At 41.8% G+C, this 20,388-nt stretch overlaps 3 protein-coding genes and 1 long non-coding RNA gene across 4 annotated transcripts; all 4 read right to left on the reverse strand.

The window, feature by feature from the left end:
* Positions 1-3,105: 3,105 nt before the first annotated feature.
* On the reverse strand, positions 3,106-4,161 carry LOC140581050 (trace amine-associated receptor 1-like). Its single transcript, XM_072702804.1, has one exon. It carries the CDS (start codon positions 4,159-4,161, stop codon positions 3,106-3,108), a length of 1,056 nt encoding a protein of 351 aa, XP_072558905.1.
* An 852-nt stretch (positions 4,162-5,013) lies between these two features.
* On the reverse strand, positions 5,014-7,304 carry LOC111836180 (uncharacterized). Its single transcript, XR_011984133.1, has 3 exons — positions 6,676-7,304; positions 5,884-6,547; positions 5,014-5,760 (listed from the first exon to the last, which is right to left on the reverse strand). It is a non-coding gene; the product is annotated as an uncharacterized lncRNA (long non-coding RNA).
* An 8,588-nt stretch (positions 7,305-15,892) lies between these two features.
* On the reverse strand, positions 15,893-16,948 carry LOC140581058 (trace amine-associated receptor 1-like). The gene has a single exon (XM_072702813.1). The coding sequence runs from the start codon at positions 16,946-16,948 to the stop codon at positions 15,893-15,895; it is 1,056 nt and encodes a 351-aa protein (XP_072558914.1).
* Positions 16,949-18,437: 1,489 nt separating this feature from the next.
* On the reverse strand, positions 18,438-19,490 carry LOC111836142 (trace amine-associated receptor 1-like). The gene has a single exon (XM_072703077.1). The coding sequence runs from the start codon at positions 19,488-19,490 to the stop codon at positions 18,438-18,440; it is 1,053 nt and encodes a 350-aa protein (XP_072559178.1).
* Between the last annotated feature and the right edge of the window lie 898 nt (positions 19,491-20,388).

Raw genomic sequence — 20,388 nt, forward strand, 5'->3', positions numbered from 1 at the left:
CATACTGCCTGACAGAGAAGTGTCATTTGTCAATCCACAGAATATGTTTCCACTGCTCCACTACTGCGGCTGCTTTGTCTGCTCTACTGCTACGGCTGCTGTTCGGTTTTCCTGCCAGCTGTGCTGCGGCTGCTTTGCCTGCTCTACCACGGCTGCTTTGCCTGCTCCACTACCGCGGCTGCTTTGCCTGCTCTACTGCTACGGCTGCTATTTGGTCTGCCTGCCTGCTGTATTGTGAACGAGTGGATCTATTGACTGCATTTCATCCTTTTAACTGGTTATTCCAGTGTTAATTGTATGGAAGTGGGGTTTTGTATTTTTATTTGTGTTTTGGGATTGGGGGTTTTTTGTTTTGGTACACCACTAGTCGGAGACCCTTGATTCCTTTAGCTACTGATGACCAGTGGTTAGTGATGGCCAGCTGTAAGTTGTGTGGGGGGTAGTCCCACTGATGGTGTACGTATTATTTGTTCGAAGCTGAGAGCACAAGGAGGAGGGGAATCTTGATGTGGCGGTGCCTTGTGTAGTGTGCAGTTGTGTGGCACAGAATTTGCGCATGTGTGCACACGGGAATTGTAGTGTTTTGATCAGGGATGCCATTCTCCGCCGGACTGATCAATCTTTCATCCAGTGTGCACCAGCTTTGAATTTATTTTTTTTATTGAAGATCGTGTTTGTTGATTTGTAAATAAAAGACTGACTAAATAGAATCACGTCTCTCTCTGCCTGGTATAACGGACCTGAGTGCCTTTTGAGTTTATGTAGTTTATCAACTATTTCCCTGGGTGGAATTCCCAGGGTGGCGTAGTCAGGGTCTTCTAAGGGGTGGTTCCCCAACTTCAAGCTTACCGCCGCTACATTTACACCACTCCATCCGACGCTTGGCGTTTCGCTTGGTGATCTGAGGCTTGCATGCTGCTCGGCCATGGAAGACCACTCCATGAAGCTCCCAGTGCACAGTTTTTGTGCTGGAGTTAATGCCAGAGGAAGGTTGGACCTCTGCAGTTATTGAGTCAACAGAGCGCTGGTGACTTACTGGCACTTTGCACCTCAGCACTCAGTGACCCGCTCTGTTACTCTGTGATCTGCCACATTGTGGCTGAGTTTCTAAGTTTCTATTGTCCCTAAACGTTTCCACCTTGCAATAATACCACTTACAATTGACTGTGGAACATCTAGCAGAGATGAAATTTCACACTGACTTATTGCAGAGATGGAATCCTATTACAGTACCATGCTTGAATTCACTGAGCCCCTCAGAACAACCCATTCTTTCACAATGTTTGTAAATCTGACTGCATGGCTGGGTGCTTGATTTTATGCCATTGTGACAATGGGTCTGAATGAAACACCTGAATTCAAAGAGGTGTGTCCCAATACTTTTTCCATTTACTGTAGTGTATCGATGCCCCGTTGCCGAGAAGCACAGGGCATAATGATCAACCAATAATAAAGCAGTACTTCTCAACTCCAGTCCTGGGGACCCACTGTTATTGGCTGATTGAGAGGTCATCCCAAAAACCTGACATTCCTCACCCCTGTTCTAAGGGATGCATCTATTATAAAAAAAAAACACAACCCTTTTGTATTTTTATTTTCGTATCTTACTGCACATTCTGGATCGGATACAATACTAAGAGGAAGAAAGACTGAGTGTGTGATTAATGTGCTGAGACGGCCCCACTCCAGTCCTGGGGGGCCTGCTGTATTACCTAAGCGTGATGTAAGCGTCAGAAGCAAAGGGCCCAGTTAGCAGCAAGCTGCCCCCCAATCAAAGGTGTCAATACAGAGATTACACAGAGCGCAGGTGATGCAACAGCCTGACCTCTTGCATGTGCTGAGAGCAGGGAAGGTAGGATCAGGTGCAGAGAGGCAGAAATGGGTGTGGGGAGTTTCTCTGTGTACATCCTTCATGGGGGGTGAGCTATTAGAGAAGCTCGTGGTACTCAAGGTCTGAAGACCTAGCGAAAGTAAAACAAGAAATCTGAATGTAGTTTTCATTTATAAAGAAACTTCTGAAAAAATAAAGCAAACTGAGAAGGACAGAGTCCGGATGACGTAGATGATGGACTGACAGACCAGAGGGGTAGCGAGTATATTTTAATAAGGGTAATATGAAGTAAGAGTACAATGTGCTTATGATAATACAGCACTTTCTGAGATTAGGGTACAAATTATTAATAACAGTTTTACAGGGAGTCAGTCAAGGTGCCATAGGGGGTCGTTAAACACCCCAGTTCCACTTTACATGTATCCTATACATCTTAAAATCCCCCTTTTTTAAATGCAAAAATACATACAAATTTCAGATACTGCATACATATATAAGTCAGTTTATATCAATCAGTGTTTCCTCACTACTCAGGAACATTAAATAATAAGATACTTATATGTACAAATTTAAGTGTAGGTGCTTAGGAGTTCTTTGATTTTCATATGTATCCCATATCTTTTGAGACACACGTACAGGTGAGAGTACAGGGTGGGGTCATAGGATGGTCTTAGGCATTAATGCTGGGTCCTTGCAGCAGTTGGGGTTAAGGGAGATACCGAAGGGCCCAAATATGATGTGGTTACTCTGTCAGCCACTGAGTCTTTCACAGTGTTTCACAGTGTGTCAGTAAATCTGTATTGAGGATCTTTATATGCCCCAGTGCCTCTCTATGATTATGCTACACATCTACAGCCCAAAGATTCATGTCAGCATATAAACACAAATATAAAAAATGCAAGTAAAAAGAAATCACTCAACTATCAACCATATGTATTCTGCAAAGATGGTGACCAAATGAAATAGCTCTGTTTCATTTTAAAACAGCTTGTTTTATGTATTTAGTCTTCAGATATGGATCCAAGACCTTTTTGGAGATGTTTTTTGAAAGCTTTCGTTATCTTGATAGCTCCAACTGTACTTTTCTAGCAATACATCACTCACTTGCAAGACATTTAATTCAGCTTCCCAATATAACACAGTTCTAAGTACAGATGGATAGAATTTAAACATTGTGGGGTAATAAGATGCATTAAGTTTTTATAATGGCTGTAAACGCCAGAAGTCAGCTGATTAAAGAGTAACAGAAGTATCTGCATAGTCAATAAATGCATTCACTCAGAATACAATTTCATTCGACAAGAATCTCTGTGAAAGATTCTGCCACTGAGAATTATGCTCAAAGCTTTTCTGAACCAAGAGTAAAAAAAAGCATAAACCAAAGGGTTGAAACTCGAGTTCATATAACCAAACCAAACCAGGGCATCAGTCAGTGTGGGTGGGATGGAATAGCCAATGAAGGGGTCCATAATATTGCAGAGGAAAAAAGGGGTCCAGCAGATGAGGAAAACTCCAACCACCACTGCCAGGGTGTTTGCCTTCTTTCGTTCTTGTTTCCTAGAGACTGCAGACCCATTTCCATCCTCCACCTTAATTTGCTGGGTGAGATCCTTAATTGATCTGGCCTGACGTCTTGCTACAGTGTAGATCTTGAGGTAAATGCCCAACATGATGAGGCCAGGGAGGAAAAATGAGAAAAGAGAAGAGAATGCAGCAGATGTTGGGCTGAAAAATACCGTGCATTCTCCGACACACTGCACCTGCGACTCAAAGAAGTGCTCACTGCCTTTCAGGTTGAGGTTTGAGAAGATCATCCCATAGGCGAAGATGGCTGGGAAGACCCAGCTGGATATGATCATCACTAGAACAGTATTATAGCTGACTATGGAGCGGTACAAAAGTGGGGTGCAGACAGCAAAGTAGCGGTCTACAGAGATGAAGGAGAGGTGGAAGATGGAGGAGGTGCTGAGCATGATGTCCGTGCTGGTGTGGAGCTTGCACACAAAGTCTCCCAGGTACCAGCAGCCGTAGACCGACCGCATCGCACTGCACGGCATGATGAAGGTTCCCAAAAAAAAGTCGCAAAATGCCAGTGAGAGAATGAGGCAGTTTGTGGTGGTGTGCAGCTGTTTGAAATGCGCTATTGATGTTATGACCAGAAGATTCCCACTTACTGTGACCAATATAGCAAAGGCCATGAAAGCAAACATGGAAAACTGGAGACTTAAAGGCTGGACATTCTTCTTGCATGATCCGCTCACAGAATCATAGCAGTACTGTATTTCTACATATACATCACTGATGTGGCTTGAGTTGTTCAAGAAGATCATGCTACACAAGTCCTGAAGGCTTAGTAAGAAGATCCCTCTGGCTGCAGTCTGTGATGCTCTGGTTTATATAGTGAAATTGCCAAGACTTGTTGCCATGGGGCGTGAGAGAACAATATTCACTGCTGTGCTGTAGGGACAATATACAAGAGTGAGTAACGTACTCAGGGGATGGGAAGGGCCCAAACACTCATTTGTTATTGTTGAACATATCAAGATATGGACCTCGGAACTTGGGGGGTGGGGGGGGGGGGCACTTGGACCCGTGCCTGGGCCCCTTTTGGGGGCATCATTAAGAATGCACTGATAAAGAGCATCTGCAATATTAGCTAAATCTGAACATGCATCACGAGGCAAAAAAATTTGCACTGTGTGTTGAGCACGTGTCTACATTTCCAAACAAAGAAGAGGCGGCAGGTTGTCTGCAGTTTCCACAGCCCATGTATAACCATACACTTGTTATTTTTTGTATATTTCCAAATGAAATGTAAGGTAGCCATTTACAGTTTATATACTTCAAAGTTTACTCCATCAAATTTTCATCATCTCTTTAAAGCTGTTTCAGTTCAACTTGGAATCATTTTAACACTAGAAATATTAAGCCTGGGCAGATTTGTGTAGGTCTTCAGCTCTATTGTCCTCCTGCTTTTGTTGTGCAAACACACTAATCACCTGTGAACCCTGGCACATTTGCATTTACTCAGACTGCTCAAATCCAAGTCAGCCCAAACCTATGTGTGACATGGAAACCTTCACAAAAGCCTGCCATGTCTATACAAAATATCGCACACACTGACTGACCTGCAAATATGAAAGACACACATTCACAAAATATATGGAAACACAAGTCTTTTATTTATAAAAATAGTGAAAATAGAATGAAAACACGTTAACACATCAGTCTCCAGTGTATGTTTGTACACAAATGTCATAAGCTGAGTGAAGTCATGTTCCATGGTTGATAACATGCTTGTACACGTATAGAATGAAATAATGTCATTTCATTTTCACGCCCCATTTTGATTGGCCATCACTGAATTATAAAACCAAAAGTGAATTTTGTTTCGTGTGATCTTTGCATGTTCTCTCCTCTGGCTGTTCATGTAAAAATAGCAAAAATTGTAAAATAAAAAATAAAAATTCAGCCCCTCAGTTCCAGGTTCATCTCATCATCTTTCTGCCTTTTGTCTCAGTGGTTACTCTCCCACACAGTCTGTCTGTCTTTAAAAGTCCGTGTGTGCAGCGTTTGCAGACCCAGTGAACACCGTCCCTACATTTCCGGCAGGTGTATTTGTAACACTTTGCACAGGTAAACCTGCTGCAGTTCTCTTGTCCATACAAGTCCTGGCACAGCAGCAACAAACGCTGCAGCAGCCTTCCTCTCTGCCTCTATTGTCTTTTGCTGCATGGATCGGAGTTCCTTGGCCAGAAGACTCAAAAACAATCTTCTTTTGCCTTTCCACACTGTACACGCCTTGTACAGAACATAGGCATTCACCGCACCAGGTCCAGCATGTTGTAAAATACGGCTACTGGCCACCTCTGTGTTGGTTCTCGTACTGAATACATGCGAGTCATTTGGTCCAACACATCTACACCACACTGAAAAAGCAGAGAGAGAAAGACATGAGCATATGTGCTTTTTTTCTACCCGATATAGGCCTGTATAGTACATATCAGAAAACATTGTAGCACTGGTGTAAAATTATACACACATTCACATACCTTCATGTGGTTGTAGTCTGTTATTGTGTTGGGTTTCCTCTTTCTGTCATCCCCGATCGCCACGTCTCGGTGCAAGGAACTCATAAGACACACAGTTTTCGTTTTTTTCGGTGAGTAGATCGTCAAGGAGACACTGGCACTTCTTAACACTGACGTGGAGAATTCCTATTGCTCTGCAGTGTCCTTTGCTGATGGAGGAAGTTCACGGCGAACTTTATTCACCGTGCCCAGTAGAGTCGTGTTGCGCTGAAGCAGTCTGTGTGACAGTGACAGTGAGGTGAAGAAATTGTCCGTTGTGACATTTCTCCCGTCGTCCAGAAATGGCTCCATCAGACTCATGACTACATTCTCTGCCAATCTGTCTGTTTTCACCCGTTCTGCCTGCGTGTGCTTATCAAATCGAAGGTGTTGCATAATTGAAAGGAATCTACCTCGGGACATTGTCTCTTTGATTACTGGCACCAGAAAGCTTTCTGGCCAGCAATCCACAATGGCACCAACAGGACACATGATTGTTCTCACCAACAGAATAGAAATGAATGCCATCAGTTCATGAACTGTCAGCTTCCAGTCCGGCTCTGTTCTGCGGGCATGTTGGACCTTACACTCTGTGATGGTCTGCAGCATTCCCATGTCAAACAGGCAGAAGAAGCTTTGGAGCAAGCTTGTAATTTCACGCCGTCGGAAGATAAACAAATAGAGAATGGTAAATTTACATGAACCTCACTCTAAATGGGTTTATATAAATAATACACGGGTTTATATAAATATCATATGTACGCAATGACAAACCTTAGCAGACTCTGTGGGTCCATTGCGCGCAGTGAACCATGAGCGATGTGCTGATGCACTGGGCGTTCCACTTCCAATGTCCTCCTCTACTCACACAGTGCCGTCTTTTGCAGTCTGGCGCGGACAGGGCTTCCCGGTACCACGGCGCATCTTCTGTGGAGGCATGTCAGGTTCTCGCTCCGTCTTCATTTTGGACTTTTTCGATGAGGCATCAGTGACCTGCTGGACAAACGAAACCTGGCCTCCGTCAGTCTGCTGGGTCCATTTCATGGAGCAGGGCCAAAGCCTGTGGCTCTTCCTGAAGCGGAGGGCATCCTGATGTGCGTTTTCAGAAATGCGAAGAAGAAATGATTCTCCCGTAACTGCAGTGACAGTAACTGCTATTGTTGTTTGAAAAGCTAGATCTGCAGACTCCTTGATTTATTATATAGTACTACGTGGTTACTTACTGGGGCTGGGGCTTGTGGGCTATTGGCCAAAAGAATTTTTAAAAGTCTGAAGTTATGTAGCAGTCAGCATGGTCTCCTGGGAAGCTGGCAATTAAAACTAAAAACTAAAATAAACAAGCACGAATACTTTAAATTAAAAGCGAATTACACATCATACCGCTCATGCACGCTGCATGAACAATAGGCGGAAATGGACCAATGTGGAGTTAGCGTACGTGAGATTTACGGAAGTGACATGGTATTGTTTTTTTTGCATGAGCTCTTTAGATCTTTACAATTAAAAAGATATTTGGTCGTATTTTTTTTTAATTATGTGTTCAATCTAGGGTTGCAACAATGCATGTATAGATTCAACGGAAAACGATCCGATGCATCGACGTGACCGCATAAATGTCGATGCAAGCCTTTTTTTTCCTCGCCGTTTCCGGTATTGTTTTCATGATCCACTCCGACGTATACATGGTCTACACCAGGGGTGCGCAATACGTCGCAAAGATAGTGTGGGTAGATCGTATGGCATAAAAAAATAGAAGATGGATGACTCGCGCCAGCTGCCGCAAATCTCTAGCAAGCTACGGAATCCACTAGTTAGCCTCCAATTTATTTCTACTAAACTTAAGAAAGGGTATAAAAATGAATGGGGGAACTGGACCAAGTAAGAAGCCAAAAACCTACCACTTCCATACGGAATGGGAGGAGGACTGTTTTTTTTCACCATGTCATATTCGAAGTGCATTTGCCTCATCTGTCAGTCAGCCGTTGCTATTCCGAAGAAGGGAAATGTGGAGCGGCATTTTCTGACTGTTCATAACAAACTATGACATTACCTTCCCTCCGAAAAGCGAGCTGAGAAATAGAAAGGTGAAGGAACTAAAATTCCAGTTCAATTCAAAAATACTTTATTTATCCCAAAGGGAAATTAATAATAATAGTAATAATAATAATATTAAAGAATATTCAATATTTTTATACATAAATATATGTTTTGTATTTTTATAGTAGGTAGATCATTCTGACTTGGTCATTTATAAGTAGTTGGCAAGCTATAGCGTACCTTCAGATCGAGCGTGTGTTTAGTACGGCAGGTGACATATATATGTAGGACGCTATACGCTCAGAGCACACAATCTCCTGAAAACGTTGACCATTTAATTTTAAAACCGCTCAAAGAAGATTACTGACATACTTGTTTCACCGTAGAAGTCAGTCATGTTAATCTTCCTCATTCTACATGTCTGTCCATGCAATGTTTTTATTTTTACCTTATTGCACTTTATTTTGCTTGTTTTATGGGACATACTTGACTAAACTAGATTTTGTTTACAGTTCCCAATAAAATATGATAAAATGCTAATTATATTTGCCTTTTTTAATTCATTGAAATGTAAAGGATTGTGTGAAATTGAATCATTTCGACTACTAACCCCAGTATCGAACTGAATCGAAACGTATCGTAGGAATTTCTGAGGTATCAGAAAAAAGCAAACCGTTTGCTTAAGGAATCGATATTGTATCGCGAGGAAAGCTGTGATTTACACCCCTTGTTCAATCGCACTGAGACGTGCTACCATGAATGCACTAATCAAATATAGCATGATATTTAACGTTTGAGTTTTAAGAAAGATAATGTACTCTTATTATAGAACTTCCACAATCTAGGAACATTTACAGTATTTTCCATCATGCATTGTTTTGAAATCCACATATGTATGTTAAATACAAGGCATATTCAAATGTTATGATTAAGACAAATCTGATTCGTAAAATCTGGAAGCCTGGAAGTAGGATGGGCTGTTAATTACTGTGGAATTTCAGGTTTTACTGTCACCTGTATTCTGGGTGGGTACACAGTGAAATTCTTCTGTCACAGTTGCTGGGGGGATGGGGGGGCATTGGATGGGTGCATGGAGGGTCAGGACAAACAGCAGTGCAAAATTGGCAGGACAGTACAATAAAAGAATACGTAGACACAATATTAAGTAATGTGGCATAATATGATGTGGAATAGCATGGATGAGGTAGCTATGTGGGATGTGCAACAATATAGTATGTAATACTACATTTTCATGAGGTTTTATTAGAAGCACAGAGCTGAAAACAGAGGCCAGGGGACTCATAAAGTGTAATATTGTTTTGAATCGCCCAGGACGGCTGATCATCATCTTATAACTAATAACTGATAAATAAAATCTATACTGATTAGGAGGAAGTGGAATCTGTACAACAGGGATTATGGTGCCAATTATGGCACAGGGAACAATCAGATCAACTGATCAACTGATATCTATCAGGGTTTTCTTATTACTGAGGAACTTTAGATAAGATATTTATATTTACCATTTAAACAAGTTCGAGTATTAGGTACATAGGAACTCTTTGATTTTCACCTATCCTGTCTTAGTATATTATGAGAAACACAGACTCACATTTACAGGTGAGAGTGAAGTTTGGGGTCAGAGCGCAGAGTCAGACATTGTGACTGTTTAGAGGAAGAAAGACTGAGTGTGTGATTAATGTGCTGAGACGGCCCCACTCCAGTCTTGGGGGGCCTGCTGTATTACCTAAGCATGATGTAAGCGTCAGAAGCAAAGGGCCCAGTTAGCAGCAAGCTGCCCCCCAATCAAAGGTGTCAATACAGAGATTACACAGAGCGCAGGTGATGCAATAGCCTGACCTCTTGCATGTGCTGAGAGCAGGGAAGGTAGGATCAGGTGCAGAGAGGCAGAAATGGTTGTGGGGAGTTTCTCTGTGTACATCCTTCATGGGGGGTGAGCTATTAGAGAAGCTCGTGGTACTCAAGGTCTGAAGGCCTAGCGAAGGTAAAACAAGAAATCTGACTGTAGTTTTCATTTATAAAGAAACTCATGAAAAAATAAAGCAAACTGAGAATGACAGATTCCGGATGACGTAGGTGACGGACTGAGAGGGCAGAGGGGCGGCAGTCACATCTTAATGAGGGTAGTAAGAAATACCAGGATTATATGTTTATGCTAATACAGATCTGTGATTATGGAGCAAATAACGTTTTGTACGGCGTGTCAGTAAAGGTGCAGTAAGGGTCCCAAAGACACTCTCTGTGAATATGCTACTCATCTTACCCCCCAGTGATTTTTAATGGGATATAGATACAAATTTGAAATATGCAATAATGTACATAAAAACACAAATTAAATGAAAAAACTGCAATATGAACTATATGTATTCTGAACAGATGGTGACCAAAGGAAACACCTTTTTTCAAATTAGAAAAATTTGTTTGATCTACAGATCCAGCCGCTTAAAATTTCCCCACTTTCCATGACAGGTCCTTGACAGGACCTTGACTGGCTCTTGGCTGGTCCTTGACTGTAATGAGATCCCCCACGATGATGTAATGAAAAAGGGGGCCGGCATGATCCACCCCTCAACTCTCTGTGTGTAAAGTACTTGCAATGATCTATCCATCCACCAGGGAGAGCAGTAATCTGAAGTGACTTACCTGAAATCAGGTAAGATACCTGAATCAGGTATTGTAACTCCACTGCAAAAAATGAAAATCTAAGCAAGTACAATTTCCCTATATTTAAACAAAATTCCAATTTCATTAATAAACTTACTACACTGCAATAAATGGCCTGTGAAATTTAGAAATAGTTTCTGTTGTGAGGCAAAGATGGCCTAAAACTGTCAAAATGTGTTTTTAGTCAGTTTATTGATGAAATTACAATTTTATTTTACTTCCCTCTTTGGAGATGAGGCGGTCCCAAGATATGTCCAATACAATAATTACAGGCCTAAACAAAGTATTAAGACTGATATTGTCAAGCAATGAGAGGTATATGAAAATTAATCAGATTTGAAGCCCATTAAGCTTGTTTGGCACAAGATGAAAGATTTCATGCGCAAGGAGGCCAAGCCAGGTACAAAGCAGCAGCATGTCCAAGAGTTATTTTGGGAGAAGAGAGTGACCCAAGATGTGTGTGACAGACTAATTACAGGTCTAAACAAAGTAATAAGGTTGACTGTGGAGAATAAAGGTGTGTTTTTTCTTTCTGTCTGGCTAACAGCCGGATAGGCTGCTGGTGGCTGCACATCCACGGGGGGGGGGGGGGGGGGTGATGTGTGAATGTGTCATTAACTTCTCTGCTTGGCCACAATGAAACAATGAGACAGATGAGACAGATGTTTGAAGCGGTCAAGGTGAGGTTATTTTTTTAACATAAGAAACACTGCTTTCAGATCATAAGAACATAAGAACTATACAAACGAGAGGAGGCCATTCGGCCCATCAAGCTCGCTTAGGGAGAACTTAACTAATAGCTCAGAGTTGTTAAAATCTTATCTAGCTCTGATTTAAAGGAACTCAAGGATTCAGCTTGCACTATGTTATCAGGAAGACTATTCCATATTCTGACTATCAAGCCAGTCGGTTAAATAAACACTACTAAACAGTCATTACACACTACCAGTCAAAACTGTTGTTGGCATGTAAATTAGAAACCAGAAGACTATAGTGGAAAAAAAGTATGATCGTCTACCAAAAACATTTATACACTGTATAGTCATGACTGACATGCTGAGGCTGGGTTTGAACCAGTGACCCAGGGAACACAAGCACACAGGCTTAGCCCACTGAGCCACACAGGGACCCTGAAAGTGCAAATGTTTTTTGCATGAAAGTTCACCATAGCAAATACCCTGAGCAAGGAACTGCCCACAAGCACAAGAAAAGTGGTGGGGCTGGGGGCTGGGGGCTGGGGGCTGGGGGTGGGGGGTCAACTGAATGTGTGAAAGTCATTAACATCTCTTTTGACTGGTAGTATGTGTGTGTTTGTGTGTGGGTTTGCATAGATCACATTTGAGGACCAAATTGCCCCCAAAGTGTAGTAAAACCTGAAATTTTCCTACTTTTGGGGACATTTTTTGAGGTCCCTATTTGGATAAACACTTTTAAAGCCTCTGATCACAAATTTTTCTGAACACATACAAATCGAATTTCAATGAAGAAGTTGGCCAAAATTTCACATCTGTTCACGACTATACGCTCGGGTGGTGAACAAAAGCACTGGCAAAGTCTTGCATTTCTGAAAAGTTTCAATACGCAGAAAAAGGCTAGTCACATTAGAAACGCTATTTCGTGAAGTCTGGTCCACCATCTAAACGGCTAAATAGAAATAGAAGAAATCACAAGACAGAAAACACTTTAACATCCCTCCATCACAGAGCCGGACTCGCCATCAAAACTGTAAGCTCCTCTAAACCCAGCTTATTGTACCTTGATACCTTGTACGTTGCTTTGGATAAGTCTGCTAAATGCTTTAAATGTAAATATAAATATTGTACAGTGTAAAGCCATGTAGCAGAAATGACTTGGGGTCAGTAATCCAGGAGACATGGAGGTGTACAGTAAATATCCATTGTCTTCCCAACATCAGTCACTGAATGGTATTAAAAAAGCACTGGAGAGTTCAAAGCATACAATTCTCACAGTCTAACAGCACCACCAACATTCAGATGTAAATGAGCTTGAGATGTAAATGCATGCTGGCTGACCAGATCACCCCCCCTGGAAAGAAAATATCCCTATTCCCTTTTATTGTCCTTGGTGATTTTAACAGAGTGAATCTACACCAGGAACTTCCTAAATACAGACAGCATATCGACTGCCCCACCAGGGACAACATCACACTGGACCACTGTTACACCATTTTAAAAGATGCCTATCGCTCTGTCCCCCGGGCAGCTTTAGGACATTCTGATCACTGTATGGTCCATCTTATTCCAATTTACAGGCAACAGCTTAAACGTGCCAAGCCTGTAGTCAAAACTGTGAAGAAGTGGACCAATGCAGCAAAGCAGAAACTGCAGGACTGTTTTGACTGCACTAATTGGACTGTCTTTGAAGCTGCATCTGATAATCTGGATGAGCTGACAGACACTGTGACATCATACATCAGTTTTTGTGAAGATGTGTGTGTCCCGACCAAGACCTTCTGCACATACAACAACAATAAACCATGGTTCACTCCCAAACTGCAACATCTTCACCAGGCCAAGGAGGATGCCTACAGAAGTGGTGACAGGGCCCTGTACAGGCAGGCCAGGAACACGCTGACCAGTGAGATCAAAGTGGCAAAAAGAAGCTACTCTGAGAAGCTGAAAGAACGGTTCTCAGCCAATGACCCTGCATCAGTGTGGAGAGGCCTGCGAGATATCACCAGCAACAGACGACCCCTACCCCCCGCTGAAGCAAACAAAGACCTGGCAGATGAGCTGAACAACTTCTACTGCAGGTTTGAGATAAACAGATTCACACCCCCCATCCACCCCACTCCAGAGACAATAACCCCCATCACACCTCGTACCCCCCTATCCTCCCCCCTGGAACTCAGAATACACAAAGCGGAAGTGAGCCGGCTGTTCCAGAAACAGAAAACCAAGAAGGCCCCGGGACCAGACGGTGTATCCCCCTCCTGCCTCAAAACCTGTGCTGATCAGCTGGCTCCCATCTTCACCCGCATCTTCAATAGATTCCTGGAGCTGTGTGTAGTTCCCTCGTGCTTCAAACGCTCCACCATTATCACGGTCCCCAAAAAACCCACCATTACAGGACTGAATGACTACAGACCTGTCGCCTTGACGTCTGTGGTCATGAAATCCTTTGAACGCCTGGTTTTAGCCCATCTAAAGGACATTACAGGACACCAGCTGTACCCCCTGCAGTTTGCCTATCGGGCAAACAGGTCGGTGGATGATGCAGTGAATATGGGGCTGCATTATATCCTGCAACATCTGGTCCGTCCAGGAACTTATGCCAGGATCCGATTTGTGGACTTTAGTTCGGCTAAACGAGCATAGATTTTAACGAGCAGTTAAAATCATTTCAGATCCGTCACATCCTGGACACAATCTTCTCCAGCTACCCCCCTCTGGCAGGCGCTACAGATCTGTTTACAAAAACTGTTTACACTCTACCTCGCACCTTAAAATTGCACAGTGTTACTCACCTGTGTATATTTATAATATTTATAATTTTTCACATTTGTATTGTATTTGTATTGTATTGTACTGTATTTGTACAGTATTTCTTGTATACGGTATTTTGTTTTTATAGTGTCACTTATTGTAGAGCTGGGTGATATGGCCTAAAAATAAAATCTCAGATTTTTTCACAAAAAATCTGATTTCCGATTTTAATCGATTCTCCCCTCCCCTACTCAAAATCAAACTACTTTATTTAGCTTTATTTACTTTAGACCACACGTTTAGGAGCAGTGTGTGGCTCAGTGGGCTAAGCTGTGTGCTTGTAATCAGAAGGTCACTGGTTCAAGCCCAGCCTCAGTATATCTGCAGCTCCTTGAGCAAGGCCCCAACAGGTGGCCTTCACAGACAACTTATTCTTCAAAGATCAAGTTGAGGGAGGCATAAACACAATTTCCCCACGGGGATCAATAAAGTGTCAGTTATTATTGTGAACACTTTTAGAAAGGTTTCTCTATAGCTTATTTTAAAACTGGCAACAACACAATACACCCTCAAACTTATAAATAAAAGTAATAAGTAATATTGTAATAACAATAGAAAAAAAACACATAATTTTATCATGTCAGCTTAGTATTAAGTAAATACTTTATGCCATTGGGTTTGACATATTATATTACAATTACAATTACAAATTACAGAAGTAGCAACACCTTTCTTTGGGCACGTGCCATCTTTTCCCCTGTCATTGCCATGTTGTTAGTGAATCTGCTACAGTGTTAATTTACCCGTGAGGAATGGTGCATCGCATTAGTTCCGCATTTGGCGCTTGTGTGTAAAAAAAGTAATAAAATCGATTTCATGAAAACATATCGTCCTGAACTGTAAATTCGAATTAATCAATTAAATTGATTTATCGCCCAGCTCTAACTTATTGTTTGTGTATGAGAGAGTATCAAACTGTGGGAAACTAATTCCTTGTGTGCCCCAGCACACTTGGCGAATAAAAGCTGATTCTGATTCTGATTGCTGCAGTTACAGTATCAACAATCAATGGCTGGACAGTTGATACAGGGACAATGATCACAACACACATCAGAACAGCCTTCCCAAAGCCAACAAACTGAACCCTATTGAAAATTTGTGGACTATGCTTAAAATAAAGCACTTTAAAACAAATCAATATACTGTAGGACCAAAGTGCTGTACAAAGGATAAATAAGAATAGACAATAAACAAACCAATAAAGCATATTAAAATAAAATAAGTAAATAAAATAAATTAAAACAAAAATGAGCTTTTTTAAGTCATAGCAAAGACCATTCAATCATTTAACCCTGTAAAAAGAAAAGTAAAGTTTTTGTAAAGACAGCGCCATCTAATGGTATCACCCTGCAAGTGAATGAATGGGCGGGTTTATAGTCAAATATAGGCCCACCCCTAGAAGAAGGGGGGCTCTACCTTTCGGATGGTAATTGGAAGGAACTTGGCTGGGATTTGGCTGCCAGCCAGACTGGAGGGGAAATTTTAAGTGGCTGGATCTGTATGTTGAACTCTGATATGAACCTGGGACCGTATTAGAGATGTTTCAAAAGCTTTAGTTATTTTCAAAGCTGCAGATGTAGTTTTTTTAGCAATATATCACTCCTTTTAAAAGACATTTAATACAATTTTCCTCTGTACACATGGTTAGAATTTAAACATTTTGGGCATAGAAGATGCAATATGTTTTTTTATAACGCTTCAAAAAAATTACAAGAATTCAGAGGATCGAATAGTAACAGAGATGGATTTATAGCCAAAAATGTTCATTCAGAATACAATTTCATTTGATAAGAATTTCTGTAAAAGATTCTGCTGCTGAAAATTATGCTCAAAGCTTTCCTGAACCAAGAATAAAAAAAAGCGTAAATGAAAGGATTGAAACCTGAGTTAATATAAGCAAACCAAACCAGGGCATCAGTCAGTGTGGGTGAGATGGAATAGCCAATGAAGGGGTCCATAATATTGCAGAGGAAAAAAGGGGTCCAGCAGATGAGGAAAACTGCAACCACCACTGCCAGGGTTTTTGCCGTCTTTTTTTCTTGTTTCCCAGAGACTGCAGACCCATTTCCATCCTCCACCTTAATCTGCCGTGTCAGATCTCTAATTGATCTGGCCTGACGTCTTGCTACAGTGTAGATCTTAAGATAAATGCCCAACATGATGAGGCCAGGGAGGAAAAATGCAAAAATAGTAGAGAATGCAGCAGATGCTGGGCTGAAAAACATTGTGCATCCTCCGACACACTGCACCTGTGTCTCAAAGAAGTGCTCACTGCCTTTCAGGTTGAGGTTTGAGAAGATCATCCCATAGGCGAAGATGGCTGGGAAGACCCAGCTGGTTATGATCATCAGTAGAGCAGTGACAGAGTTGACTATGGAGAGGTACAAAAGTGGGGTGCAGACAGCAAGGTAACGGTCTACAGAGATGAATGAGAGGTGGAAGATGGAGGAGGTGCTGAGCATGACGTCTGTGCTGGTGTGGATCTTGCACACAAAGTCTCCCAGGTACCAGCAGCCGTAGACCGACCGCATCGCACTGCACGGCATGACAAAGGCCCCCATCAAGAAGTCACAAACTGCCAGTGAGAGAATGAGGCAGTTTGTGGTGGTGTGCAGTTGTTTGAAATGCGCTATACATGTTATGACCAGAAGATTCCCAGTTACTGTAACCAATATAGCAAAGGCCATGAAAGCAAACATGGAAAACTGGAGAATTAGAGGCTGGACATTCTTCTTGCATGATCCGCTCACAGAGTCATAGCAGTACTGTATTTCTACGTATACATCACTGATGTGGCTTGAGTTGTTCAAGAAGATCATGCTATTCGAACTAGTAAGCAAACAGATTTCACTTTGGCTGCAGTCTGTGGTGCTCTTGGTTATATACTGGTACAAAAGAACAACCTACCTTATCAGCATTAATATTCAGTGCAATTATGCTGTAATGCTGTAGGGACAATGCACAACAGTGAGTAACGTACTCAGGGGATGTCAAAGGCCCACACACTCATTTATTATTGTTGTACATATCAAGACATGGACATTGGACCTTGGACATGGGGGGGGGGATAGGGATAGGGGGGCACCTTGATGTATGCTGTATGTTGATGTATGTTGACCTTTAGTACCTATAACAATTCTGTGATGAAGAGCATCTGTTACATGAGCCAAATCTCACCTTGCATCATGAGACAAACCAAGCGAATTGGGGAAGCCTGTGGTTTATTAGGATTCAGCAGTTTGCAGAAGGTTTTTCATGAGGTTTTATTAGAAGCACAGAGCTGAAAACAGAGGCCAGGGGACTCATAAAGTGTAATATTGTTTTGCATCGCCCAGGACGGCTGATCATCATCTTATGACTAATAACTGATAAACAAAAGAAATCTATACTGATTAGGAGGAAGTGGAATCTGTACAACAGGGATTATGGTGCCCATTATGGCACAGGCAACAATTAACAGATCAACTGATATCTATCAGGGTTTTCTTATTACTGAGGAACTTTAGATAATAAGATACTTATATTTACCATTTATACAAGTTCGAGTATTAGGTACATAGGAACTCTTTGATTTTCACATATCCTGTCTTAGTATATTATGAGAAACACAGACACACATTTACCGGTGAGAGTGAAGTTTGGGGTCAGAGCGCAGAGTCAGACATTGTGACTGTTTAGAGGAAGAAAGACTGAGTGTGTGATTAATGTGCTGAGACGGCCCCACTCCAGTCCTGGGGGGCCTGCTGTATTACCTAAGCGTGATGTAAGCGTCAGAAGCAAAGGGCCCAGTCAGTGTCTCAAACACACTTACTAAACCTGCCAATTGACTGGTAAGCTGAAGGTGTGTTTGAGCAGGGAAATCTGCAAACTCCCCCCCAGGACCGGAACCGGGGAACCCTGCTATACATACATAAACATATTAATTCTAAATAATTAATACTGTACATATAACCACAAGTAAAATGAAAACACACCATTACCAACAATATGTATTCTAAAAAGATGGTGAACAGAGGAGATAACTTTTTTTTATTTCAAACAGCTTGTTTTATTGTATGTAGGCCTATGATATGAACCTGGGACCATTTTAGATTTTTTTTAAAAGCTTTAGTTATCTTGACAGTTGCAGCGGAATTTTTCTAGCAATACATCACACCTTTTAAAAGACATTTGATACATTTTTCCATTGTACAGATGGTTAGAATTCTAAGAAGATGCAATTAGTCTTTTATAATGGCTCAAAAAAGCACAAGTACTCATATAATTAAGTAGTAAGACAGGTATCTTTATAGCCAAATAATAAATACATTAAAAATACAATTTCATTCGACAAGAATCTCTGTAAAAGATTTTGCCACTAAGAATTATACTCAAAGCTTTCCTGAACCAAGAGTAAAAAAAAGCATAAATGAAAGGATTGAAGCACGAGTTCATATAACCAAACCAAACCAGGGCATCAGTCAGTGTGGGTGGGATGGAATAGCCAATGAAGGGGTCCAAAATACTGCAGAGGAAAAAAGGTGTAAAGCAGATGAGGAAAACTGCAACCACCACTGCCAAGGTTTTTGCCTTCTTTCGTTCTTGTTTCCTAGAGACTGCAGACCCATTTCCATCCTCCACCTTAATCTGCTGTGTCAGATCTTTAATTGATCTGGCCTGACGTCTTGCTACGACGTAGATCTTGAGGTAAATGCTCAACATGATGAGGCCAGGAATAAAAAATGCAAAAATAGTAGAGAATGCAGCTGATGCTGGACTTAAGATCATCGTGCATCCTCCGACACACTGCACCTGTGTCTCAAAGTAGTGCTCACTGCCTTTCAGGTTGAGGTTTGAGAAGATCATCCCATAGGCGAAGATGGCTGGGAAGACCCAGCTGGTTATGATCATCAGCAGAGCAGTGACAGAGTTGACTATGGAGCGGTACAAAAGTGGGGTGCAGACAGCAAGGTAGCGGTCTACAGAGATGAAGGAGAGATGGAAGGTGGAGGTGGTGCTGAGCATGATGTCCATGCTGGAGTGGACCTTGCACACAAAGTCTCCCAGGTACCAGCAGCCGTAGACCGACCGCACCGCACTGCACGGCATGACGAAGGCCCCCAAAAAGAAGTCGCAAACTGCCAGTGAGAGAATGAGGCAGTTTGTGGTGGTGTGCAGCTGTTTAAAATGCGCTATAGATGTTATGACCAGAAGATTCCCAGTTATTGTGACCAGTATAGCAAAGGCCATGAAAGCAAACATGGAAAACTGAAGGCTTAGAGGCTGGACATTCTTCTTGCATGATCCGCTCACAGAGTCATAGCAGTACTGTATTTCTACATATACATCACTGATGTGGCTTGAGTTGTTCAAGAAGATCATGCTATTCGACCTAGTAAGCAAACAGATTTCACTTTGGCTGCAGTCTGTGGTGCTCTTGGTTATATACTGGTACAAGAGAACAACCTACCTTATCAGCATTAATATTCAGTGCAATTATGCTGTAATGCTGTAGGGACAATGCACAACAGTGAGTAACGTACTCAGGGGATGTCAAAGGTCCACACACTCATTTATTATTGTTGTACATATCAAGACATGGACATTGGACCTTGGACCTGGGGGGGGGGATAGGGGGACACCTGGACGTATGTTGTATGTTTATGTATGTCGACCTTTAGTACCTATAACAATTCTGTGATTAAGAGCATCTGTAATATGAGCCAAATCTCAACTTGCATCATGAGACAAACCAAGCGAATTGTGAGGTGAGCAGGTTTCAGATTCAAACAAAGAGGAGGCAGCAGGTCTTGTTGGGTTTTCCAGAAGCAGACAGAGGAGTGGACATGATTTTATACCCCCTGTGGCTTCTTCGGGGTTTTTCCATGGTCCATACTCTTTTTCTTTGCATGTTTTCAAATCAAATGCAACCAACCATCTTCTATGGTACTTATTCATTACATCATATCTACACACCTGGAGCTATTTCCTACAAGCAAAGGGCATGGTGTTGGGTGGGGTGAACATGCTGGGCTAAATGATCACAGGAACAGCTAAGACAAGTTATACAGCATGAAGAAAGATTATTCTAAGGGATACATCTACTATTAGAAATACCATCCTTCTGTATGTTTCAATTCTAATCTGCGTAAATCATCCTTCTATATATTTAGTTTCTTACCTACATACTTCATACCCTAGATGGGACACCAACCCATCAGAGGACACACTGACCTAAACCTTACAAGTATCTCTGAGAAAACGTTAGCCTGACTGCATG

The sequence above is a fragment of the Paramormyrops kingsleyae genome, chromosome 19 (assembly GCF_048594095.1).
Source record: "Paramormyrops kingsleyae isolate MSU_618 chromosome 19, PKINGS_0.4, whole genome shotgun sequence".
NCBI classification, from domain to species: Eukaryota; Metazoa; Chordata; class Actinopteri; order Osteoglossiformes; family Mormyridae; genus Paramormyrops; species Paramormyrops kingsleyae.

What these genes read in the sequence shown, in the direction of transcription:
- LOC140581050 (XM_072702804.1), bottom strand. Translation starts at nt 4,161, where the DNA reads ATGATCTTCTTGAACAACTCAAGCCACATCAGTGATGTATATGTAGAA.
- LOC111836142 (XM_072703077.1), bottom strand. Translation starts at nt 19,490, where the DNA reads ATGATCTTCTTGAACAACTCAAGCCACATCAGTGATGTATATGTAGAA.
- LOC140581058 (XM_072702813.1), bottom strand. Translation starts at nt 16,948, where the DNA reads ATGATCTTCTTGAACAACTCAAGCCACATCAGTGATGTATACGTAGAA.